General features: G+C 40.5%; 1 protein-coding gene across 1 annotated transcript in view; it reads right to left on the reverse strand.

The window, feature by feature from the left end:
* AK9 (adenylate kinase 9) overlaps positions 1 to 26,879 on the reverse strand; it is a gene marked incomplete at its 5' end in the record, with an annotated part of 73,667 nt that overhangs the window by 37,579 nt on the left and 9,209 nt on the right. Inside the window, 11 exons of the mRNA XM_081346618.1 lie at positions 7,479 to 7,633; positions 12,290 to 12,434; positions 14,920 to 15,100; positions 15,180 to 15,319; positions 16,619 to 16,717; positions 17,090 to 17,164; positions 19,844 to 19,963; positions 20,950 to 21,141; positions 21,448 to 21,560; positions 23,589 to 23,685; positions 24,137 to 24,189. Coding sequence (XP_081202744.1) covers positions 7,479 to 7,633; positions 12,290 to 12,434; positions 14,920 to 15,100; positions 15,180 to 15,319; positions 16,619 to 16,717; positions 17,090 to 17,164; positions 19,844 to 19,963; positions 20,950 to 21,141; positions 21,448 to 21,560; positions 23,589 to 23,685; positions 24,137 to 24,189 — 1,370 coding nt within the window. The remainder of the gene's footprint in view (positions 1 to 7,478; positions 7,634 to 12,289; positions 12,435 to 14,919; positions 15,101 to 15,179; positions 15,320 to 16,618; positions 16,718 to 17,089; positions 17,165 to 19,843; positions 19,964 to 20,949; positions 21,142 to 21,447; positions 21,561 to 23,588; positions 23,686 to 24,136; positions 24,190 to 26,879) is intronic.

Genomic DNA, 26,879 nt, shown 5'->3' on the forward strand with positions numbered 1-26,879 from the left:
TGGCGTCAGGTACTGGGGCTCCGAAACACATCGTGTCCATCAGCCACAGGGGCAGTGTGTAAAATGGGGGCTCGACAACTACTCACCCCCAAAATAAGCTAGTGGTGCATCTCCAAGGGGTTCCCTGTAAAATGGAGCTGGACTCCGGATCCGCTGTCTCAGTCATTTTGTATGAGACCTATAAGTTAATTTGCCGCCGGAGTGGCCAGCGGGTTCCCTTGAGACCATCTAGCATCACCCTCACCGATTTTCAGAATTCCCCAATACAAGTCCGGGGGGAGGCTACCTTTCCTGTGAGGTACAGGGAGTTCCAGGGGCCTTTGGACATCCTAATGGTCAAGGGGCAAAGGACTAACTTGCTGGGGCTGAGCTGGTTCAAAGCGCTGGGAATTCGCATTATTGGAATTCACCAGACACAGTCCCAAGTGCAAAGCATCGAATCCGTGTGTAAGGCTTTTGCAGACGTGTTCGATGGAACGCTGGGAAAATACACAGGTCCACCAATCACATTATACAGTCAGTAAAAACAAGACCAGGAGCTGACTGTGGCTCAGACCATGAGCTTCTTGTTGCAAAGTTTAGGCTTAAATTAAAGAAAGTAGGGAAAAGCACTAGGCCAGTCAGGTATAAATTAAATCATATCCCTGTTGAATATACAGTAGAGGTGACAAATAGATTTAAGGAATTAGATCTGATAGACAGGGTGCCTGAAGAACTATGGACAGAGGTTCGCAACATTGTACAAGAGGTAGCAACCAAAACCATCCCAAAGAAAAAGAAATGCAAGAAAGCAAAATGGTTGTCTGAGGAAGCTTTGCAAATAGCTGAGGAAAGGAGGGAAGCAAAAGGCAAGGGAGAAAAAGAAAGATATGCCCAATTGAATGCAGAATTCCAGAGAATAGCTAGAAGAGATAAGAATGCCTTCTTAAATGAACAGTGCAAAGAAATAGAAGAAAACAATAGAATAGGGAGGACCAGAGATCTTTTCAAGAAAATTGGAGAGATGAAGGGAACGTTCAATGCAAAAATGGGCATGATAAAGGACCAAAATGGCAGGGACCTAACAGAAGCAGAAGAGATTAAGAAGAGATGGCAAAATTACACAGAAGAACTATACAAGAATGAGCTTAACGTCCCTGATAATCACAATGAGGTGGTCACTGACCTCGAGCCAGACATCCTAGAATGTGAAGTGGGCCTTAGAAAAGCTGAGCAACAACAAAGCTAGTGGAGGTGACAGTATTCCAGCTGAGCTATTCAAAATCTTAAAAGACGATGCAGTAAAAGTGCTACACTCAATTTGCCAGCAAATTTGGAAAACTCAACAGTGGCCACAGGATTGGAAAAGATCAGTTTACATTCCAATTCCAAAGAAAGGCAGTGCCAAAGAATGTTCAAACTATCGCACCATTGCACTCATGCTAGTAAAGTTATGCTTAAAATCCTACAAGCTAGACTTCAGCAGTATGTGGATCGAGAACTACCAGAAGTACAGGCAGGATTTCGAAGAGGCAGAGGAACTAGAGATCAAATTGCCAACATACGCTGGATCATGGAGAAAGCTAGAGAGTTCCAGAAAAAACATCTACTTCTGCTTCATTGACTATGCTAAAGCCTTTGATTGTGTGGATCATAACAAACTGTGGCAAGTTCTTAAAGAGATGGGTGTACCAGACCATCTTATTTGTCTCTTGAGAAACCTATATGTGGGCCAAGAAGCAACAGTGAGAACTGGACACGGAACCACTGATTGGTTCAAAATTGGGAAAGGAGTCCGGCAAGGCTGTATACTGTCACCTTGCCTATTTAACTTATATGCAGAGCACATCATGAGAAAGGCAGGGCTAGATCAAAAGTTGGAATTAAGATTTCTGGAAGAAATATCAACAACCTAAGATATGCAGATGATACCACTCTAATGGCAGAAAGTGAAGAGGAACTGAAGAGTCTCTTGTTGCGAGTGAAGAAGGAGAGTGCAAAAGTTGGGTTGAAACTAAACATTAAGAAAACCAAGATCATGGCATCCGGCCCTCTCAATTCCTGGCAAATACATGGGGAAGAAATGGAGGTAGTGACAGATTTTATTTTCCTGGGCTCCAAGATCACTGCAGATGGGGACTGTAGCCAAGAAATTAAAAGACGCTTGCTCCTGGGGAGGAAAGCCATGGCAAATCTAGACAGCACACTAAAAAGCAGAGACATCACCCTGTCAACAAAAGTGCGTATAGTCAAGGCTATGGTCTTCCCAGTTGCAATGTATGGCAGTGAAAGTTGGACCATAAAAAAGGCTGAGCGCCAAAGAATTGAGGCCTTTGAACTAAGGTGCTAGAGAAGACTCCTGCGAGTCCCTTGGACTGCAAGGCGATCAAACCGGTCAGTCCTAGAGGAGATCAACCCTGACTGCTCTTTAGAAGGCCAGATCCTGAAGCTAAAACTCAAATACTTTGGCCACCTAATGAGAAGGACTCACTGGAGAAGAGCCTAATGCTGGGAAAGATTGAGGGCAATAGAAGAAGGGGACGAGAGAGAATGAGGTGGCTGGATGGAGTTACTAAAGCAGTAGGTGTGAGCTTAAATGAACTCCAGAAGATGGTAGAGGACAGGAAAGCCTGGAGGAACATTGTCCATAGGGTCGTGATGGGTCGGACACGACTTCGCAAATAACAACAACAACAACCAATCACATTCAAATTGAACCCCAACATACAACCCATTAAAATAAAGCCACGGAGGGTACTGTTCACATTAAAACACAAAATTGAGCGGGAACTCGACAAGCTCGTGGCGCAAGGGGTGCTGCATCCAGTCGAAGGAGCAGAGTGGGAAACCCCCATTGTCATGCCTCTCAAGGCAAACGGTGACGTCAGAATTTGCGCTGATTATAAATGCTCAATCAATAAAGCATTAAACCCACATGCATACCCTGTGCCCATGGTCAGCAGCATCCTTGCATCACTCCAGGGAGAAGCGATCTTTGCCAAGCTGGATCTTGCTCAGGCTTACTTACAGCTCCCGGTCAGCTCAGAGACCCCTGCTGCACAAACAATAGTCACCCACAAGGGGGCGTTTCGGGTAGACCGGTTGCAGTTCGGAGTTAGCGTAGCTCCAGGCATCTTTCAAGAGGTGAGGGAATACCGGGAGTCTGCCCATACTTTGACGATGTCCTTATAGCTGGGGACTCAGAGGAGGTTCTGGCAGAACGTCTGCGGGCAGTTTTGGAAAGATTCCGTGCTGCTGGCCTTAAGCTCAAGAGGGATAAGTGCAGCATTGGGGTGCCAGAGACAGAATTTTGGGGGTTCAGAATTGATGCTCAGGGAGTTCACCTCGCAGTATCTAAGGTGAAAGCAATCAAAGAGGCACCCACGCCAAAAAATAAGGCGGAGCTGCAAGCTTTCCTGGGGTTACTTAACTTTTATCATTTTTTTTACCCCACAAGGCATCTATTGCTGAACCTTTGCACAGGTTATTGGACAAACACTCCACATGGAACTGGACCAAAACACATGATTCCAGCTTCCTGGCACTAAAAAACCTCCTGGCAAGCAATGCCACCGTTACCCACTTTATAGAAACCAAACCAATTTGCATTGCTTGTGATGCATCCCCCTATGGAGTGGGGGCTGTATTGAGCCACCTGGAAGAGGATGGCAGACAAGTCCCTATTGCTTATTACTCTAGGACATTGTCAGTGGCTGAGAAGAATTATGCACAAATAGATAAGGAAGCCTGGCAATAGTTGCTGGAGTAAAGAAATTCCACGACTATTTGTATGGTAGGGATTTCACTATTTTTACAGATCATAAACTGTAACTTGGTCTGTTCATCACAGACAAGCAAACCCCACAGATCATATCACCCAGAATGCTCCGGTGGTCCATTTTCCTTTCCGCTTACTCCTGTAAATTAGTACACAAGCCAGGCAAGGAAATGGGCCATGCTGACGGCCTAAGCAGACTGCCCTTAAACAATATGGAACCAGACCCAGCTCCTGCAGCTCAAATACTGAACATTCAGGATCTGCCAGAGTGTCCTTTCAGTGCCACTGACATCGCAGCTGAAACGGAGACAGATAAAATATTAAGTAGGGTCCAAACGTGGGTGAGCACGGGGTGGCAAGACAAATATCCTGGGTCAGAATTCACAGCATATTTCACCAGGCGGCACAAGTTGTCGTCACACAGGGACTGCCTATTGTGGGGTTGCCAGGTCATCATACCTCACACATTGAGAGACAAGGTGTTACACTCATTACACGAGGGTCACCCTAGGGTAGTGCGGACGAAGGCGTTGGGAAGAAGTTATCTGTGGTGGCCGGGCCTGGACAAGGATATTGAGAACCAGGTAGCAGGCTGCTACACCTGCCAAAGATCGCGGCCACCACATCCCCACGCCCCAGTCCACAAATGGGAAGAAACACACACCCTGGTCCAGGATTCACATTGACTATGCTGGGCCTTTGCACAATCAATCATTCTTGGTAGTGGTTGACAGTCACTCCAAATGGTTGGAGGTGGTACCTGTCAGTAGCATGACCACAACAGGGACAGTCCAGGTGCTCTTGGGGCTCTTTGCCACTCATGGCCTTCCTGATGTATTGGTCTCTGATAACGGTCCACAATTTACCTCCTCGGAATTCCAGGCCTTTCTGAAGACCTATGGGATTAGACACATCACCTCTGCTCCCTTTCACCCTTCGACTAATGGCTTGGCTGAACGCATAGTGCGCACCACAAAAGACGTATTGAAGCGCATCATCCAAGGGAACTGGAAACAATGCTTGGCCAAATTTTTACTACATCAACACACCACTCCCTGCACTGCTACCGGGAAGAGCCCAGCAGAACTCCATTGGGGACTGCGCCTCACAACCGCCTTGAACAGACTACACCCTGACAGAGTAGCAGCAGTCACATACCACCCAAAAGTCACCAGGGAATTTTCAAAGGGGGACTCTGTGTGGGCAAGGAACTACAGCTCTTGGAATGCATGGGTGCAGGGGGAATTTGTGGAGCGAACGGGGCCACTGTCTTATATCGTGGGGGTGGAGGGGGGCCCCCAGTGGAGGAGACACATTGATCAACTCAGGCATCAAGCACCTGAAAAAGGACCTGACAGCAACATTCAGGGGGGCCTACCTGACCCTGAGTCCACTCAGAGGGTCCAGAGGGACACAATAATCAGGGAAGTACTTCCCAATCCTGGGGGGTTGGAACAATCCCGACCCCACCAACATCTGGACCTGAGTGATGGAACTACCTCAGCTGGTGGAAGCCCTGGGAGTCCACAGAACTACAGGACCCAGGTGGACCGGCAGTTCCCCTCACCGGGAACATCACCACCTGAATTGGGGAAAATCCCCAGCCCCAGGCCAGAGGCCTTCAAAAACATCACCGGGCCTCAGGGGAAAGAACCCCTGAGGCGTTCTGGCAGGACCCACAAGACTCCTGCCTACCTCTCAGAATATGTACTAACGTAAGGGGGCAGGGGAAGATTGTAGGAAATCAATGTGTATATAGAATGTTTAGGGGGGGGAAGAAGTTGGAAATGGAAATAGGGTATTGTTCTGGCTTATGGGGGAAGGGGTGTAGTGTATGCAGCATAGCATACACCTGTGACAGCTACTGAAGGAGGTGCAGAGCTGGACAGCTACGGGCAGGAATAGCGTTCGGCGGGAAAGCAGGATTTAAACGGACAGCGTTCGGTGGGAGAGCCGGATTTAAAGGGATTGTCTGACCCGCCAGCGGGAAGCAGGGGTTTAACTCTATTGGCCAGGTATTCACCTGGCCAGGTATAAAGGTGGACTGGTACCCTTTGTTCCCCCATTCTGGACCATGTTTTCCTCCTAATAAAGTCATGGCATGCTTGAAGTCTGAGTCTCTTTGATCCTCGAACCTGACACAACAATTAGGCTCTTCTCCAGTGAGTCCTTCCTTCTCATTAGGTGGCCAAAGTATTTGAGTTTTAGCTTCAGGATCTGGCCTTCTAAAGAGCAGTCAGGGCTGATTGCCTCTAGGACTGACCAGTTTGATCGCCTTGCAGTCCAAGGGATTTGCAGGAGTCTTCTCCAACACCATAGTTCAAAGGCCTCAATTCTTTGGCGCTCAGCCTTTCTTATGGTCCAACTTTCACTGCCATACATTGTAACTGGGAAGACCATAGCCTTGACTATACGCACTTTTGTTGGCAGGGTGATGTCTCTGCTTTTTAGTGTGCTGTCTAGATTTGCCATGGCTTTCCTCCCGAGGAGCAAACGTCTTTTAATTTCTTGGCTACAGTCTCCATCTGCAGTGATCTTGGAGCCCAGGAAAATAAAATCTGTCACTACCTCCATTTCTTCCCCATGTATTTGCCAGGAATTGAGAGGGCCGGATGCCATGATCTTGGTTTTTTTTAATGTTAAGTTTCAAGCCAAGTTTTGCACTCTCCTTCTTCACCCGCAACAAGAGGCTCTTTAGTTCTTCTTCAGTTTCTCCCATTAGAGTGGTATCATCTGCATATCTTAGGTGGTGGATATTTCTCCCGGCAATCTTAATTCCAACTTTTGATTCATCTAGCCCTGCCTTTCTCATAATGTGCTCTGCTTATAAGTTAAATAGGCAGGATGACAGTATACAGCCTTGCCGGACTCCTTTCCCAATTTTGAACCAATCAGTGGTTCCGTGTCCAGTTCTCACTGTTGCTTCTTGGCCCACATATAGGTTTCTCAAGAGACAAATAAGATGGTCTGGTACGCCCATCTCTTTAAGAACTTGCCACAGTTTGTTATGATCCACACAATCAAAGGCTTTAGCATAGTCAATGAAGCAGAAGTAGATGTTTTTCTGGAACTCTCTAGCTTTCTCCATGATCCAGCGTATGTTGGCAATTGATCAAATTGATCTCTAGTTCCTCTGCCTCTTCTAAATCCTGCCTGTACTTCTGGTAGTTCTCGATCCACATACTGCTGGAGTCTAGCTTGTAGGATTTTAAGCATAACTTTACTAGCATGAGAAATGAGTGCAATGGTGTGATAGTTTGAACATTCTTCTGTATTAGCCAAAAAAAAAAAAAACCACCAACCCAACAGCCCCTCCCTTGTAAGAAAAGAACATTACAAAATGTCTTTGGGAGATAAAATATATAATACATAAAATGAAAGGAGCATTCTAAAAACGACTAATGGGGAACAAATAAATAAAGAATTTTTAAAGGATATTCTCACACTCTGAGAAAGCATTAGCTCGGGGCATGTTAACAGCTCTATTTTTTTTAATGGCATATCCCAGATTGATAGTTTTTATGCCCTAGTGAAAATTATTCTCTGTATGCAAACACTAGTAATTAGGTTTAAACTAATCTGTAATCCTCCTTATGACGTTCCAAATTGTAATATTCTAATTGGTAATGGTTTACATAATTTCAAATACATTAAATAACATCTCAGTTATAGAAAAATCTTTCTGTTGTCGATGCCTTTCATTTGATACTGGCTCTTTTACCTCTTCAATAGTTTCTTCTAATACTTCCACATATGTTTCTGGCAACAGAGTTATTGGAGACAGCATTGCAGCTTCTATAGCGGTCTGGACCGCTTCTTGGATATCTGGATGGTCAAGAGGGATCTCCGACTCTGTTTGTGCTGTTGAGATGTCGGCTTATTATATAGGAAAAAAAAATCCATGCATAAGTATCCCAAAATGTAGTGAACTCTATAAAAAATCCGGTTAATATTACTCTGCGGAATGGAAGCTTCCATTAGTGCAGGGGTAGGCAACCTCGGCTCTTTTATGACTCATGGACTTCAAGAATTCCTGAGTCAGCTGACTGAGGAATTCTGGGAGTTGAAGTCCATGAGTCATAAAAGAGCCGAGGTTGCCTACCACTGCATTAGTGGAATAGAAGGTCCCTCCTTTCCAAGTCTGAACCGAAGGATTGTATGAACTTCTGAATAAATTTGGTGGGAGCAAGGAGAAGAGAACAAGGGAAAACACCATTGCTTGAGAAAAATTCTACTCATACAATGTCGGACGCTATCCTATGTGTTCTTTTGGACTGGTTTTTTTTTTAAAATACAGCACTGGGTATTTTATGGGTTGAAAAAAACGTATCACACAATATAGATTTCACATTTAAGAAAGCATAGAAACCTAGCTTGTTAGTGAAAAAGAGCCTGGTCCAAAACAAGAACATTTCTGCCTTCTCTTATTACTCATGATACCAAAAGTTGAAGAGAAATATTTAGGAAAGAAAGCATGGGGGGGAAAATTCATAGTGGATTGCATACTAGTAGCAAATGGAGCTGGTATTACTTGCCATCCTATTTTTCCAGCCTGGGAGGATAATAAAAATTCTGATCCAGAAAGAAACAAAGAGTCTCCTTATGTTGAGGGAAGGAGAAAGTTTGACTCTTCCATTAATTATACAATGAAAAAGCAGAAAATGCTGGGCTAGTGGTATTTCCTGGGCAAGCACTACATCAAATCAGGCCCAAATCACATAATTAGGTAACTGATAGTGAAAGATGCCCATCTCCATTGCTCTCAACATCACATAAATATTTGGATTAAGTGAGCAAACACCCTGTAAACCATTAATAATTAATATTCTTTAATTACAGCAAATAGTACTTTTTACTACAAATATTTATTATTAATGCTGCTTACTTTGGCCTTTGAAGGTAGGCCAAGTCAGAAAATAGACTCCACAAACCTGAACTCTATTTTGTTATAGGAGACCGAGGGAGAGGGAGAGAGAAAGCCAGGAGCTTGAAAGTCCAATTGAATTGTTCCCTCCTGCCCTCTTATATTCTAGTGAATTAGGGCAGAGTCAATCTGAGCTTATTTCTTACATTTTACATTGCTTTGTGGCTTAATGTATGCTTTTGTTCACATAGCCATCATTATCTCTGCCTAATTTCCACATGCTATCTGTAATACCTATTTGTTCTGTTGATTGGGATGAAGACATTTCTTCAGTCTCATCTTCTTCTTTTATTGTACTACTTTGCTTTATGATACTGTCCTCTAGATCATATGAAGAGAAATAAAATACACTGAGTTATGCAGACAATGTCTTTCTGTGTAATCACATGGCTGGTTCACATAGTATTCTAAATCAGAACATGGTTCCTTTGATTTTGCTTAGACTGTTGAGCACATCCTGCCATTGGAAAGAATTTATTTGGATTGATACCAACACAATACGGAATGCTTATGCCAAGAATCTGCATGGTGTAAAAACAGGCTACAGCTCTATTCAATTATTCTGTTGTAATTAAAAACCACACTGATGGATCTTTAAAATTTGGTCCGCAGGAGCAAAGCTTAATAATTGTTATTGCAGGACATAGAAAGTAGAACTTCAAGTTTTCCCTTTCTGATTATGATATCACCATCTTTTTTAGCTTTTTTTAGTTTAAGGAATGTTGACTTACAGTACACCACAATCCAATATGTAATTACCCAGAAGTCAGTATCATTGAGTTCAGTGGAATTTAATCCTAGAGAATTGGAATAGGATTGCAGACTTAAACTTATGTCTGGTTGCTTGAACCAGTTGGGCATAATCACGAATCATAAAATACACTATAGCATATATAATTGTGTCCTCAAAATGGACTTGCATGAATATCAGATCTGCTTTCAAATTCCAGATAAAATAAAAATAATTTGTTATCTATTGTGTTCTATTTACTGTTACTTCATAATTTTTCATAATTATGACTATCCTCCTTTGATATAAGCTAAAATATTTTAAGATTAAGAAATAAAGCATAGCACATATTTTCCCCTTCTTCCTTCATATACTAGAGCAGACATGTCAAACTCGCAACGTCACGTGACGTCGCATGACGTATCGGAACTTTTTCCCCACTGCTGACAATGGGGTGGGTGTGGTTTCCTCATGATGTGTTCGGCCCATGGGCTGGCAGTTTGACACCTCTGTACTAGAGGAAAAGACTGAACAAGTGAAAAAACACTTTATCTGTAGTTTATTTAAATTTCAATTAAATGAGTCCAAACCAACAATAAATCATAGTTTCAGGACTTGGATGATCTTAATAAATAACTCCCTATCCTCTAGCATCACAGAGAATTGTGGCAGGAGTAAAAGTGGAAACAAAAGCTTCCATTCTTCACATTATTTTCAAAAAGGAAGGATGATTTTGAAAAGTCTGAACTTTGTTGCTGTTACTTCATATAGCTGTAAATTATGGTCTCCTATTATTTTTTAATTAGATAATGAATTATTCAGTACAAGACTGTAAAATCTCAACTTCAAGATTGGGACCATATGGATTTACAAAATTCCATTTACAAAAACAAAATGCACAAATAATTGCTTCTGTATCAGAAAAAAAGATTCTGTCCTGTTTGTTTGATCAGTTCATTTTGAATATGCAGGCAGATTGTTCTACAAATGAAAATGTTCACACGCACCCATCCACCCCCCAATCCATCACGTTATAGCAATGGAGAAATAATGCCAAGTTTATATCCATATCAAAACAAAATGTATCACAAGTTTTCTGACAATCTAAATAACTGGATTCCAAGGATGGGGTTTACTTTACTATGTAGCGAGCGCTCTGGTGGTATATCCTATTCTCCTATAGAATGTATAAAAACCCGAATCCTTAGATTACCTTTTGGGCTACTAACTGGTGACACACTAGGCAGCACTGAACTTTTTTCCTCTGTGGGAATGCCCTCTTCATTTTCCAGTTCCTTTTCACCAAACTCTTGGGCAAACAGTTCAGCTATTAAAAAATAACAGAATTAACACAAAGTACTTCTATTAAGAAAAGATTTCAGACAATTTCAAAAGGTCTTAATAAACATGATGGGCACTTAACAAATTACATTTGTTAATTGATATGGTATTGGTACTGCATCTGCATCTGCATAAGAAACTTGCCTTCCACGCCTCCATTTCACCCAATTTAAATCTAGCCGCTCTATGAATCTGATGACTTGAACTGCAGCTTGTGAAATCTTATACCTTTTAATAACATTTGTCAGCTGGAAAATGTGCTGACACTTTTAATTTTTTTGCTAGTTGAGATTGCAGTTGTTTTAGTTGCTGAACACAAACAATGGAAAGGAAATATCCATGATTTGGAAATGATACAAACCCTATGTGGAAATGTTCCTAGTTTAATCAATTTATGAAGTTTATGAACCTGCCATCCTAGCCTTACAAGATCGCTGCTCAATCACTCCTCTAAAGGAAGATTAGTGAAGATTATTTTTGGTTCCAACAGAAGAGAATATATGTAGAGCAGGGGTCCCCAACTGTCAGGCTGTGGCCCACTACCGGACTTTGGCCAGTTCACAACCGGGCCGCAGAAGCAGTGGGTGAGCGTGCATGTGCATGCAGCTCCATTTGCATGTGCACTGGGTATGTGTGTGCAGCTCCATCTTTGCAAGTGGCAGGTATACAAGCCGGCCATTTGCACAATGGAACTGTGTGTGCGCTCACCCTCTGCTTCTGCGAAACCATCTTCTCTTCCCCTTCCCCTTCCCCCCCCCCCCGTCGGTTTGCAAAGCTGGAAAGGTTGGAGGTCATTGATGTAGAGAAGAATATATATACAGTGGGATTGTTTGGGGAGTTTAGTTAGCATTCATCTGTCCCTGGGTTCAATCATGTTCCAGCAGAGTAAAAACTGTTGGCAGAAAAACTAAGCTAAAAATTATTTGGCAATAAAAAACATGTTGATGGATGGATAGATTTTTATACAGCCAAGCTCCAGAGAAACTCCTGGTGATCTGTATATAAAAACAGTAAACAAGATTAAAACATAAAACCATAATAACCAGCTCGAATATATATTTTTCTCAAAAATATATAAATATTTTGTATTGAAACAACATACTGTATTAATACTGAGAAGATAGAGGAACAGATGGTCTCTGTGGCTGGTAATAATAATATATTGAAGGACTTAGCTAGTTTTATATTAGTATTTTATGGATATATTTCTTTCTTCAAATAACAATAAGTACAGTATTTTGCATATTTGCTTTGATAATTTTAGAAAATGTTATAGTTTGGATTGTGCTTCATATCTCCTCATTGTTTTACTTTACCAAGAAAGTATTTAAATGCTAAAAAAACAATATCCCAATGGAAAAGAGAAAAAATGACCCCCTTCTTCTCATAGAGTTTTAAATAGCAGTTCACTGCTTGCAGTCAACCACTGCAATGCTCATTCAGCAAGTCCTTGCAGAAGCATTCTACATAATGTCTGAATCAAAACCAGTATATCTAAACAATTAAGCCTCTTAGCTTTGACATGGAACCATCTCACCTTGTTCCTTCAGTTGCTGCTCTATTTCCATTTTCTCTTTCACTCTGGCAATGCCTACCAGGATTGCTTCAGCTCGGGTCTGCTCAATGAGTTCTAGTCTTGCTTGTTCATAATGCATTTTCAGAAGAACTTCCATGTCAAGAACCTACAGAAAACCATTGAACATGGTGTCCTAGGGGTAGAGGGGCAGATACCTTCCAGTTTGTCCAGTTTCTTTCCCCAAAAACAAAGTAGGAGCATCAACAGTGACTCCTGAAGAAGTGGACAAGATCATGGGGAAGCTGAGCTCCACCACATGTTTGTTGGACCCGTGTCCCTCCTGGCTGATTTATGCGGCTCGGGATGGGACACGAGGCTGGTTCCAGGCAGTGATTACTATTTCTTTGAGCGAGGGTAGCTTTCCCGCCGCCTTGAAGGAGGCGGTGGTGAGACCCCTCCTCAAGAAGCCTGCCTTGGACCCAGCAATATTAAACAACTTTCATCCAGTCTCCAACCTTCGCTTCCTGGCGAAGGTTGTTGAGAGCGTGGTGGCGCAACAGCTCCCTTTGTTCTTGGATGAAGCTGATTATCTAGACCCGTACCAATTGGGTTTCAGGCCCGGGCACAGCACGGAGACGGCATTGGTCGCGCTGGTGAATGATCTCTGGCGGGCTCGGGACAGGGGCTGCTCCTCTGTCCTAGTCCTTTTAGACCTCTCAGCGGCTTTTGATACCATCGACCATGGTATCCTGCTGCGACGTCTCAGGGGGTTAGGAGTGGGAGGCACAGTTCTCCAGTGGTTCTCCTCCTACCTCCTGGGACGCTCGCAGTCGGTGTTGGCAGGGGGGCAGAGATCGACCTTGAGACCTGTCACTTGTGGAGTTCCTCAGGGATCGGTTCTCTCGCCTCTCCTGTTCAACATCTACATGAAGCCGCTGGGTGAGATCATTCGTGGTTTTGGAGTTGGGTATCATCAATATGCTGATGATACCCAGCTTTTTATTTCGACCCCAAACCACCCCAGTGATGCCCTCGACGTGATGTCCCGTTGCCTGGAGGCGGTCCGGGTCTGGATGGGGAGGAACAGGCTTCGACTCAACCCTGACAAGACTGAGTGGCTGTTCGTGCCGGCATCCCGGGAAATTCCCATTATTCTATCTCTGGCCATGGGGGGTGAGCTATTACCCCCCGTAGATAGGGCTCGCAACTTGGGGGTCCTTCTAGATTCACAGCTCTCTTTGGAAGAGCATATTGGAGCTGTGACTAGGGGGGCCTTTGCCCAGGTTCGCCTGGTGCGCCAGTTGCGACCCTATCTAGACCGGGATGCCTTGCGTACAGTCACTCATGCGCTCGTGACCTCTCGTCTAGACTACTGTAATGCTCTCTACATGGGGCTGCCCTTGAGGTCCACCCGGAGACTTCAACTGGTGCAGAATGCAGCCGCGAGTGTTGTCTTGGGGGTTTCCCGATACTCCCATGTTACACCTTTGCTCCGCGAGCTGCATTGGTTACCGGTTGCTCTACAGGTGAAGTTCAAGGTGTTAGTGATGACTTACAAAGCCCTTCATGGCATGGGTCCGGATTACCTACGGCAACACCTGCGGCCGGCGTCAACTTCCCTCCGTCCAGTGCGCTCCCACAGAGAGGGCCTCCTTAGGGTGCCGCCGATCAAAGAATGCCGATTGGTGGCCCCCAGGGGGAGAGCGTTCTGTGGGCACGCCAGACCTTTGGAACCGCTTACCGGTTGAGCTCCGGATGGCCCCCGACCTTCGCTCCTTCCGGCGCGATCTCAAAACCTTCTTTTTCGAACAAGCTGGCCTGGTCTGACGGGATGGGGTTGGGTTTTTATAAATAGTTTTAATTTTAATATGTATTAATTTTATGGGCATAATGGTTTAATGGCTTTTTAATTTTTGTATTCTGTTTTTTATTATGTATTGCCCTGTTCACTGCCCTGAGTCCTTCGGAAGAAGGGCGGTATACAAATTAAATTATTAAATTAAATTAAAACAGCCCTAGCCCTAATACTGTCACACACACACACCCTTATGTTTCATTTACCAAATTTTATAGTGAAAATGAGTATTTCATTTTTTAAAAAATAACCTTGTTATATTTGAATATAAAAAAATTATAGAATGTCATTTTTCCTCTATGCCTAATTTTGTGTGCGCACATGTCCAGAGTCCCCTTGTAGGGGTGATGGGTGGCATAAAAAATTAATAAATAAATAGTACGAAAGCAGATTCCCATGTAAACTTCGTTGACCGCTAGAGAAAAGTTGATACAGAAACCTAATGAATAGATAAATAAATGAAAGGTTTTCTAAAAAAATTTCCAACGAAGGGCTAACTATTGCTTTTGTCTGGTGCCACCTTTTAAGCAAGAAACTTTGAACTGCCATTTATAGGGCTCAACAGAATCAGGTGACAAAGAAATCCAAGCAAAATTTACCTGACCTTTAATAATTGGTCTCCCAGAATAAGTGATTAGGAATACAACTCCTGATTTCAGTGATATACATATTCTTTGTTGTTCTGTACCAAGCTCTTGGTTGTCAAAGTCACTGTGCTTAAGAGTCTTCTATTTAAATAAGATAGTCTATAAGCAGGCACTTTGAGATTTTGATACTAAAATGAATTTATACTCACCTTTCCCTGATAATGGTTTGCAAGCAACGCACACAGAGTTGTTTTCCCAGATAATGGAGGGCCCATTATCAGTACTTTACAAGGTGGAAGTGGCATAGGAGGCAGCAGGTACGAACGGGGATTCAGCATGAATTGTTTCAATGCTTCTTCCGTAGAAAGCAGGTACATCTTACCTAAGAAGCTACAAAGAAAGCAAAAATACAGAACTGCAGCCTTAGAAAAGTGTATTTTGTATAAAGGGGTAACAAAGTTCTATTTACCTAACAGCATTGTCTGCAGTTCCCATGATAATGTCACCATCTTTTAAAGCCACAGGACACGCTCGGCCCCATTTGCTGCGATGCCATCGATGTCTAGGGCCTACAAGTTTATAGGATGCAAGCACCCGAAAAAGTTCACCCTGAGTGCCAAAATAAGGAAAACAACTGAAGCCCTTGAAAAACATATTGTACTGAAAAGTGACAGGTTATTTTACCATCACATATTTTTCAAACATTATGTCACTAATTTTAACCACACTGCTGAAGGTTAAAATAATTATTTGATATATGAGTGCCACTGAGGGATGATACGAAAGGTTTAAACATAAACTTTTTATCAGAAGCTATCGTTACATTTTTAAGATTTTTCTTAGAAATGAAATGTAGGAATATTTTATTTATACAGCCAGTTTTGGTCTAAGTGGTTAAGGCTGTTGTGATTCCGTGTCAGCCTGTGATCCTGGCAGCTGAGTCCCGGGAATCAGAGGAGGAGGAGGAGGGGCCTGGGGAGTCATCAGAGTTGGAGGAAGGCTCTGATGAGTTACAAGACTTACAAAGTGAGGAAGAACCTGGCCTCTACACTCATGATCAAGCTGAAAGCCAGCTGTGCTGGGAGGCTGAGTCAGACTCAGAGGAAGCACAGCTGGAAGACCTCAGAGACACACGTAAACGTAGACAGGTCATATGAGTAAATCAGAGGGAGGCAATGGGGCGACTCCAGGGGAGAAGGAGAAAGCAATGAGAAGCCACGCCTTGGGGGCTGTGTAACAAAAAGGGAATGTGTGGGCAGAGCTGGTTGCTGGAGGCAACCATTTGCAAAGAACTTCTGTGTCAAGAGATGATGGTCTGTTTATTTTACCAGTGAGTTATTTCCTGTTTTGGCTCGTGCTACGTTTTGTTTGTGGACAAGGTCTATAACTCAAATAAAAAACGGTTTATTTTTCCAGTCTACTGTTACAAGAGGGGTTGCCTTGTGAAGTAACAAGGACGTATGTAGGTTGGGACACAACAGAGGCACTGGGCTAGAAATCAGGAGACCATGAGTTCTAGTCCTGCCTTAGAAATAAAAGCCAGCTGGGTAACTGGGCCAGTCCCTCTCTCTCAGCCCGACCTATCTCATAGGATTACTCTTGTGGGAAAAATATGAGGAGAGAGTATTAGATATGTTCACTGCCTTATTTTAAAAAATAATAAAAGCAGGATAAAATAATATAAAAACAAATAGCACACAATAAACAATAACAATGGAGGAATGAGAAATCACAATAAACTGCTTGTCATCTGTATCTAGGACATTCTTTGAAGTTGTGTCACTTGCTTTAAACTGCTACGAGTAAGAAAAATCTATTAACAGCATTTAACAGCAACTCTATTTTTAATATGAGAGTGCGCTATTTCTACTGGCAACCAATAAGCGTACATACAAATATCACACTTACATTTTCCAGGCCATCTAACATTTCTTCATCTGCACTCTGAAGCTTGGTTATAAGAGCTCCATAGCGTTGGCCCATGGATTCAAGGCGGGTTATTACTGACTGAACAAAACCACATAACAGTTTGTGCATGAATTGCCAACAAATATCTTTAATTTTGGATATTTGGTTTTGAAATATAAAGCCAGTTTGAAAGAGTACTTCAGTGCTGTTTTTTTTTTACAAACAACTTGATCAATAAAAGATAGCAGGTGGGAATTGTACTTCTCTGCAATTTCTAAAAGATTATTAATATTATAATAATACTAGTATTATCAATATATTGAATTCTCTTGTAGATATGGGATAGAGACAAAGAGCTCATTGCCAAGTTGTAGAAACTCTGTTGCCTTAAAGGAGGCAGGATTGAAACTGGAATAGGGTTGTAGAATTGGCATTGAAAATAAGTGTTCATTCCTTGAAAAACACACTTACTTTAAAAAGTTCATCTGCATTCTTGTTTCCATCCAGTTCAAAAAGATACTGAGAGTCCTGTTCAGCCATTAATTCCTGAAATTTTAAAACAGAAATATGACTGAATACATAGATTGGATTGGATTTGGATCCCATGGCCTCAAATGATTGCACTGACATGTCTGGGGAAAAATCTATGGTTCTATTTTTTTGCCATACCTTTCTGATACTTTTTTATTAGTATTTAATATTATTGTAACTGTAATATTTATTTGGCAAAGAATGTGAGGACAAACACTTCACTCATTAGTGCAATTGAACTGTTGTTCCAGGAAGCTTTTTTTAGAAAGGAAATGGTGGTGAAGCCAGACTGGTGGACTTCTGGTCAAATAATATATTTTAACTTTGGTAATCCTATTCTTAAATCTAAGGAGGAGTTAGAATCAGAAGGATGTGTCTGCCTTTGGTTTGCATGTTTACAATTGAAAGAAAGATTTAAAGCAATCAAAAAGAGTTATGGGTTTGATTTTGTGAAAAACATATTGGAAATCCTACTGTGTGATAGTCATGAGCATATTATTGCTAAAGTTTACAAATTGTTATTGAATTTGAATTTGGAGAATGAATATTAAAGCCCAGCATGATACAGTGGGCAAGGAATTTTGAATATAATGTCATGCTTGAACAATGGGAGAATATGTGGGCAAAAGGTTTAAAATTTACATTAAATTATAACTGAAAATAATTTTTTATAAGATAATGTGTCATTGGTATTTAACACCAGATAAGTTGTCAAGAATGTGTAAAGGTATTTTAAATGAATGTTGGAAATGTAAAAGTAAAGAAGGGACCTTTTATCACTTTTGGTGGACATACGACAAAGCAAAGAAATATTGGAGTAGGATTAATACCTTATTACAGAAGATTCTCAAAGTGAATCTAAAGATAAAACCAGAAACATTTCTTTTGGATTTAATGGAAGAAGACTTGGAAATTTTTTCTGGAACTTTGGTGCTATATATGTTGACAGCAGAAAGCAGAAATAAATACGTATAAAAATAGAAGGACACTTTGATTCCCAGAATGGATGAATGGCTGCAGAGGTTGATGGAGTTAGCAGAGATGCTAAACTGACTGCTTTGACTACAGACAAAATACAACTACTTTTGTTTCTGCTTGGAAGCAGCTTCTGGACTCTGTGCTTGAAGTGGGGAAAAATGAAACTTTGATTTGGGGTTTTACCGATTAGTTAGGTTTGTTGTTATAGAAATGGCTAGTTTATACTATTATGTAAAAGTAAAAAGTTGAGGTTTGATGTTATGTTATTCTATGGCACCAAAGGAAGTTGGAAGTCTGCATCTTTTCTTTCTTTCCCCACTTTCCCCCCTCCCCCCGCACTTTCCTTTCCCTTTTCTCTCCCCTATCTTTCCTACTATTTTCTTTTGTATTGAGAATAAGTACAATTGAACTTACGCAATTCACAGGCCAGAATTGTGTAAGTTCAAATGTACTGATGAGTAAACACAGTTTAGAATTTGACAAAGGAGAGATGTCGGGCTGGCAGAGTAGCCATATTCTACCGTATCCACCTTATCCATATTATATTCCTTGACTGAGGTCAATACTGAATTTACATATCCATGCAACAACCAGTCCATGTGACAAGCAAGACCCCTCTAGAATCAAATGCAATGGCTACAGTATGTCTCCAAACACAAGCCTCCAATACAGAACCTGCCTCCCTATTTTTTGATAAATGCACATGGACATATGAAGAGAAAAGGATTTATAAAAGAGGTAAAAGGCATTTTAGAATATAATTAATTTTTTCAGTATTTGATATTTTGGTTTGCATAGTACTAATTCTGCAGATTAGATGAAACAATGATTACTTTTGTTCCCCTTTTTGTTTCTAAAGCAGATGCCTAAATAAGGAGTTCTGTCCCTTACATAGCAGTACCAGAGGAAAAAAAGCTCTTTTTTAAATACAGTAGTAATATTATTGAAAATTGAGATTACAAAGTTAAAAACCTAATACAAAATAAAAAAATATATAAAAGAATAAGAAAAAGTGGCAAGCGTAGAGGAGAAAATACAATATTTGGACCAAGCTAGTTCAGCTGTATGTCACATTTTATGGTTTAGTATAGTCCTCTACCCATGCCCAACTTTGCAATTTCAAACCCTTCTCTAATCTAGATTGGAGGGGAAACTGTAGTGTTTTCTGCTACTTTGAGGAAACCATTCTTTAATCTTCCTAAAAGAGTTAATATTGTTTTAATTTTTTTTTAAAAAAATGGCATTCTTTCCCAAATCCACATACATAATACAGTCCTATCCACTCTGCAGTACTATCTCACTCAGTTTGCTCTTAACTTTTCCAAAAATATTAAGTTTGGCCACAATCACCAAGAGTCACTTTGGAGAGTGAGGTGGCTAGTATATAAATTTAATAAATAAATAAACACCATGCTTAAAGTACCTTATAAATCCAGCCAACTGTGATTTATTCAACACACTATTATTAATCAAACCATGCCTTGCTATATCTAAATTAGGTCTTAAAAGTTCATGGATCATAATACGTTTAGTACAATGTGCTAAAGATGAGCATTTGTGCTATCAGTATAATATACCAGCTTCCGGATTCATGAGATATCTAAGCTTACCAACAATAATAGTTACAACATTGATATCTGGTATTTTTTCTTTCCTTCTTTTCTTACTTCTAGGCGTTATGGCTAAGAAGTGCAAAAGGTTTTATCCTGATCTTACCTCTACAGGACGCAGCATAATATCTTTATAAAGATCAATTCTCTTTTGTGCATTTTCCATAAAATCTTCCGGCCTTTGCACTAAAGTTGGCAAAATTTCTGTCAACATAATTTGATCAGCCTACGGGGAAGGGAAAAAAACATTTTTTAAATAAAGTGAATATATACAGAAAGCTTTCTACCTCCCTATCTGAAAGTATAAAATCAACAATGATAAACATTAATTTGTGTGCTCAGCTGAACAAAATTAATTAGCTGAAAACCATTTTTAACTGTCTAAAATGAAATTGTGGCTGGCTTAGTTATGGACTGAAATTAACCTTTAATAAAACTTTATTCCTGAACAAATATGCAATTCCACTTACTAAAATTGAAATGATTTTGTTTTTTAAAAAATATTTTTTTCTGCTGGTGTCCTGTTATGGAATTCTGAGACATATGGATGGATGGATGGATGGATAGAAAGACAGACAGATAGATAGATAAGACAGAGATGTGTCATAAAACCTGCCCTGCATCACCAAAACACGGTTGCTATTTCTGAAGGATGCTGTTCCCAATGCTAAAATTGCATTCTGCTAATCCAGCCAATTTTAACTTGGAATGGGAGGAGACACCAGGCAGTTCTTTGCTTTAGCAGGCCAGCCTTAGGTCAACACTGGTCTGGGCCTTCAAAGAAAGGATTACAAATTGTTTTACTAAATTAATAGATATAAAGGATTAGTAGTACTGTTAGTTAATTATATAGCTTTAATATGGTTACAAATGACAATGGATTTTTTCCTAAAAATTCAACATGTAGAATTAGGGTATTACATATAACCAGGGGTTTTGTTGTCATAAAATGCTCAGATCGGAGTTCCGGCACCTTTTTTTGGATGGAACCTTGTAGGGTAGGCAAGGCGGGTTGTATGACATGTGTGAGTTCCGGCACCTTTTTCTTTTACAAAAAAAGCACTGCATGTAACTGTTATATAACCTAATTTGATTCACTTTATTAAAGAAGAACGTTGCATTGTTTAAAAATATTAAACAATGTGTTTCTGAATGATCCAAGCTTTTATTTGGAACAAATAATTGCCTTTTTAGAAAATATGGGAAAGCTACCTCATTTGACTCTTCTTCCTCTTCTTCTTCTTCTGCTTCCTCATCCTCTTCTTCACTTTTGCGTAATTCTTTCTTCTTTTTCCTACGCTTTTCAATAATATCAGGATCCCAATCTTGTCTTTTAAATATATGTCCTGTGTCAGGCTGCTGTCTTTGACCAGTGATTCTTTGGCACAAGTCATTGTTAGGACACTAGTTAAAACAGATCATTATGAGATGGAAGTTGTTTCAAATCCAATAAGATAACTTTGTAACTCTTCTTTCTAAGAGTTTAGAACAAGAGCTTTTATTGCTAATGTCCTGGTAGAGTTTCTTTTAAAACTAATAAAAGGCAGTTGGCAACTTCTACCATTATGACAATGGGTTTAAAGGAGACAAGGATAGCATTATGAAGTATAATTTGTAAGGATATGAAGTGCAGTTATAAAATAAATGCAAGATTTACTAAGAACATTCAAAATATTAATAAAATAAAATAAATAAATAAATGCTGATTACCTTAATATTAATCAGGAAATCTGGTTTTAATTTTAAATTTTTAATTACTTCTATTTGTTCTGGTGTAGACATGAAATCCTCAGAAAGAGAAGGGAAATCACAGAGAACATAACCTGTAAGAGGGGAAATGCAAATATTTTTATACTTGAAAAAATCACACTTATCAATTTTGCGGTAAATATGGGATGACTATGGGTCTTTCCTTGTTTGTATCTAACCATAGTACAACCAATCCTTGGAAACATTTTATACTGCTGTGTCATCATCTTTTCTTCAACCCACAAACAGTTTTAAGTTGTCTTTACCAGTATGAAAATGATATTTTCCTCTTAGATCAGGATAAGACAGTTGGAAGGGCTTCTAGTCCAACCAGTAGCAGTTTCAAAGTGTGTCAAATCTGATGTATTTCAATGCCTAAGCTATTGGGAGTCCATCTGGCAAGCTGGGGCAGTAGAATCAGCCTGCACCTACCAGCCCCTTGAAATAGGAATAGAAATAGAATAACAGACTTGGAAGGGACCGCTCTTTGATTAGTTTCCATCCACTACTTCTTGTCCTGCCTTCAGGTGCTTTGGAAAATAGCTTGATTCCCTCTTCTTTGTGGCAGCTCCTGAGATGTTAGGTAAAGGTAAAGGTTCCCCCGCACATGCGTGCTAGTCGTTTCCAACTCTAGGGGCCGGTGCTCATCTCCATTTCAAAGCTGAAGAGCCAGCGCTTGTCCGAGGATGTCTCCGTAGTCATGTGGCTGGCATGACTAGACGCCAAAGGCGCACGGAACACTGTTACCTTCCCACCATAGTGGTCCCTATTTTTCTACTTGCATTTTTTACGTGCTTTTGAACTGCTAGGTTGGCAGAAGTTGGGACAAGTAACAGGCGCTCACTCTGTTACGCGGCACTCAGGATTCTACCCGCTAAACTGCCGACCTTCTGATTGACAAGCTCAGCGTCCTAACCCACCTGAGATGTTAGAACACTGCTAGTCCTTCTTTTCATTAAACTAGACATACCCAATTCCAGCAACCCAATTCCTAATCATCTTTGCTGCTCTTCTCTGCTCTCTTACTAGAGTCTCAACATCTTTTTTTACATCGTGGTGACCAAAACTGGATGCAGTATTCCCAGTGTGGTCTTACCAAGGCACTATAAAGTGGTATTAACATTTCATGTGATCTTGATTCTATCCCTCTGTTAATGCAGCCTAGAACTGTGTTGGTTTTTTTGGCAGCTGCAGCACACTGGAATGAATGCACACTCTCTCCTCTGGTCTCCATATATGCTTTACTACTACTACAGGAGAGGTCTGGAGGGGTGCCCAATTTTGAAAGAGAAAGAATCTCCAGTAAACCAGAGATCCTACACTTTTCCTCTACAACTGTAAAAACTTCCACTTTCTCCTCTAATCTCCTGGCACTCATTTTTATCAGGGTGTTTTTTTGGGGGTAATACTTAGGCTCAAAGTTCGCAAATAGCTAACACAGAAATACAACCCCACTGCCTTACAGAGCCTCCAAGAATTGCCTAGGAATTGGGCAGCCTCTAAATTCCCCCCCTCCCCCGCTCCCCCCCCACCCGGTTCAATCATTTGGCATTCTCGGAGACTGCCTAGACAAGTTCCTGCTATTTACTTGGAAAAGTTTTTCAGAAATGGTTTGCAGTTTCCTCCTTGCTAGAGTTGAGAGAAAGTGACTGGCCCAAAGTCACCCAGCAGGCTTTATGCCTAAGGCGGCACTAGAACTTAAGGTCTCCTGGATTCTAGCCTGATGCCTTAACTATTACACGATACTGGTTCTTTTTATTTCTTCTGTTAAAATGTGTCTAATTCTGGGAGACTGCCTGGATAAATCCCTGAAGTTGTCTTGGCAAGTTTTTTCAAGAAATAGCTAGCAATTAATTGCCTCCTTCCTAGGGCTGATAGAAAGTAACTGGCCCAAGGTCATCCAGATGACTTTGTGTCCAAGCCAGGGTCAGAACTCACAGTCTGCTGGTTTCTAGCCTAGCCTCTACACTAAACTGGCTTTCTAAATCCCATACAATCCACAAAACAGACAGACAAATAAATAAATCACAGGTATATATTTCTAGGATTATGATGAGCTTACTTAATAGATAGTGGGGGGAAAAAGATGCAGTAATCCATACCAAAGTGATTAATCTCTGGAGAGTCCATCTTAATCATAAGCATCTTTATCACCAACTCTTCAGGAACATTTTGACCTTGGTAAAGCAGGTCCTTACACTAAGGGAGAACAATGTAAAATATTGAATTGTACTGAGAATAAATAATAGGGGATAGATAAATAATAGGCAAACCTGCTTTATACTATATCAAAAAAAGTTATCCAGATGTTCTCAGTATTGCTTCTTTTATATTTTGGACTACAACTCCTACAAATCTTTGCTTCTCTCTCTCTCTCTCCCACTTTCTATTTTCTTTTATAGCACCTCCTCAAGGACACCAGATAAATTCTTTTACAGTCTTTACTGAATATTATCTGCTGCATTATTTTTTTACACTGGAGATGCCAAAAATGAACTTGTGTACAAAACATGTGGTCTGCCACTGAGCTTGGTACATTGCCCATAGTTCAAATCCAGACAAATTGCAATAATTCAAAGTTGTGAGCTGAACTGGTTTACTTTAACTAATAGTGCCAATTGAAAGAATTATAAATAAGTCCAGGCTTTACCTTCAGTCCATATTCTGTTTCAGCTGTTATGTTTTCATTTATAAGTTCAAAAGCTAAAAGGATATATCACATAGAAAAAAAATAAAACATTGGTTTGATGGTGCTATGTCCATGTATATATTCAGTACTGTATAATGCAAAACAGATTTTTTTAAATATTGAAGGACATGCATTCCTTTTCCATAATCACCCATCTGCAGTGATGTATTTCTCTCCCTACAAAGAGGTAATGGATTCTGCAAATATATAATGATCAAGAGGTGAGGAGAGTAATGTTACTCTCCTTTCATACACTGATAATACATGATATCCAATGGAGGGAAGTTAAAAGGGAAAGGACAGGCAATGTTACTCGGGGCCTTTCATTTGGTTTCTTCTTTTACATGCTAACCTTTCTGATTCCTATTAAGTAAATTTTGGAGATATGCTTTAAATGCACATTAATTGGCCAAGAATCAAAATGGGTTCCCAAATGATTAAAAGACTTACCATTGTTGTTTATAATGACCGCATGTATAGTACGGGTAGTCCCGGACGTATGACCACAACTGAGCCCAAAATTTCTCTCACTTAGCAAGACATTTTGCCCCATTTTATGACCTTTCTTGCCACAGTTAAGTGAATCATGACAGTTGTTAAGTTAGTAACACGGCTGTTAAGCAAATCTTGCCTCCCCATTGACTTTGCTTCTAAAGAAGTTTGTCAAAGGGGATCACATGACCTTGGGACATTGCAACTGTCATAAATATGAGTCAGTTGCCAAACATCTGAATTTTTATCAGGTCAGCAGAGGGATGCTGCAACAGTCTTAAGTGTGAAAAAAAGTCGTAAGTCACTTTTTTCAGTGCCATTGTAACTTCAAAGGGTCATTAAATGAACTGTTGTAACTCGAGAACTACCTGTACAATAGCTGTATTGTATCTTCCTATTATAATTTGACCAGAGTCCAACTATTACTGAAGTATTCTAAAACAATATTAAATATTTTCATTTCTTTATTCTTCAATTATTACAGCTTTGGAGAAGAAGGAATCAATATCTTTTTCTCTAAAGGCAATTCTAGATCTCCAGAGAACCCATCATGGACTGAAAATTATCACTGTCGTTAAAACTCCCATTTAAATAGAAAAGTCTAATTATGGTTCTGTGTGCTTCATAATCTAATAGTTGACTATGATTTCCACAAAATAAAAGACACTTTTAGCCACCAGAGGGCTCCCACGTTGTTCTAATTGTTGCCTACTCTAATTTTAAAGTAGGAGTTAACGAGCAGGCTCATATAAATTTCAGAACTTCAATAAAATTATATTGCAATTTTAAAAATTTGGAAATTTTAGCCTTGCTGCAGGGTTCTTGGGAAATCATTGTTATTATGTATTAATGATAGTACTTCAAAGAAATGAGGCTTCTAGGAACAAACTGGTAAATCAGGTACAACATACTGCTTCATAGTTTTAGGTTTTTACTCAGAAACCTGCTGATGCCAAATTAGTCCTAAAGAAATGAGCCAGAATCCAAACACTAGCCTGCTGTGCTATATTCTTTATACACTCTTGCAAATTTAATGTAAGAACTACTGCTCCCAAAGGTAGTCTCTCTGTGGGCCAGAATAACCCTGAGGGAGAACTTAATTTAAAAACCAAAAATACATTTCTAAAAGTTGTACTTGATGGAGAATATATATTTCCCTCTAATCACTTTAGTTATTCCATACTCCCTATGTGAATTTGTAGGACAACAACCTCACCCCCCCCAGAGAAAGAAATATTTTGGGGAATATTAAAAAAAGCAGAATATATTTCCCTAAGAAATAATAGGAAATCTTAGGCAGAAACTGGAGACTTCCAGGTCAGATGTTGTGGCGTAATGGGCGCAGGAAAATGGGGCTCCATTTTCCACATCCGATTTTGCTCTGCTGGGGACCTTAAAAGGGGTCTAAAGTCGCCCTGGAGAGGCAAAAAAGAAGAAGAGGACCTTTGTCAATTGCGGAGGGGCAGTGGCCCCTCCATTTGATCTGAGAAGCCCTTCAAACTGGCAGAAGAAAAACTGGCCACATTTATGTGGCCAGCCAGAAGCCACCGATAACCCAAGAAAAGCACTAACTAGCAACTTCTGAACAACGCGGATGAAACTGGGTGAGAACATAACTTCTCTTTATAATTTTAAAACTTCTTCCTGGAAAAAAAATTCTCTACCATCCCCCAGATGATAGAGACAAGGAAATAAGTTCACATGGTGTAATAAGATGGTGGGTTTGTTGTCACTGTGAGTTGTGGGGGGTGCACGAAGAGAGGCTCAGCCAATTTCATTGTACACATGTTGTACTTTGACAATAAAGGTTGATTTGATTTGATTTGATTTGAATTTCCGCCCCGTTCTCTCTGGAAAAGGGAAGCGGCAAATAACGTTATGTGGGGGAAAATTAGAGAAAACTACAAGATTAATTTGGATTTAATATAGAGACATAGCTTTGACAAATTTGGGGACTAAAAGTATTTTTAAGAGTTTCTTTTTGAAAAAATATTTGGAAAGTTGGTGAAATAAGTTTGGACTTAAAGGCTGGAAGATGTATGTTAGCGACATCTAGTGGTGAACCTTGGCATTACAATTTATTATGATTAAAGAAAATTTGGCACGAAGCCCGGACATAGTTAAGGCACTTTGTTGTTCCTGGAAACTTTCACTTTTGCAGACTGCAGCTGGGAAAAGGGGGGAAAAAATCCTTGGGCTGTTTTATCTGTAT

Source organism: Vipera berus (assembly GCF_964194415.1).
Source record: "Vipera berus genome assembly, chromosome: 1".
NCBI lineage: Eukaryota > Metazoa > Chordata > Lepidosauria > Squamata > Viperidae > Vipera > Vipera berus.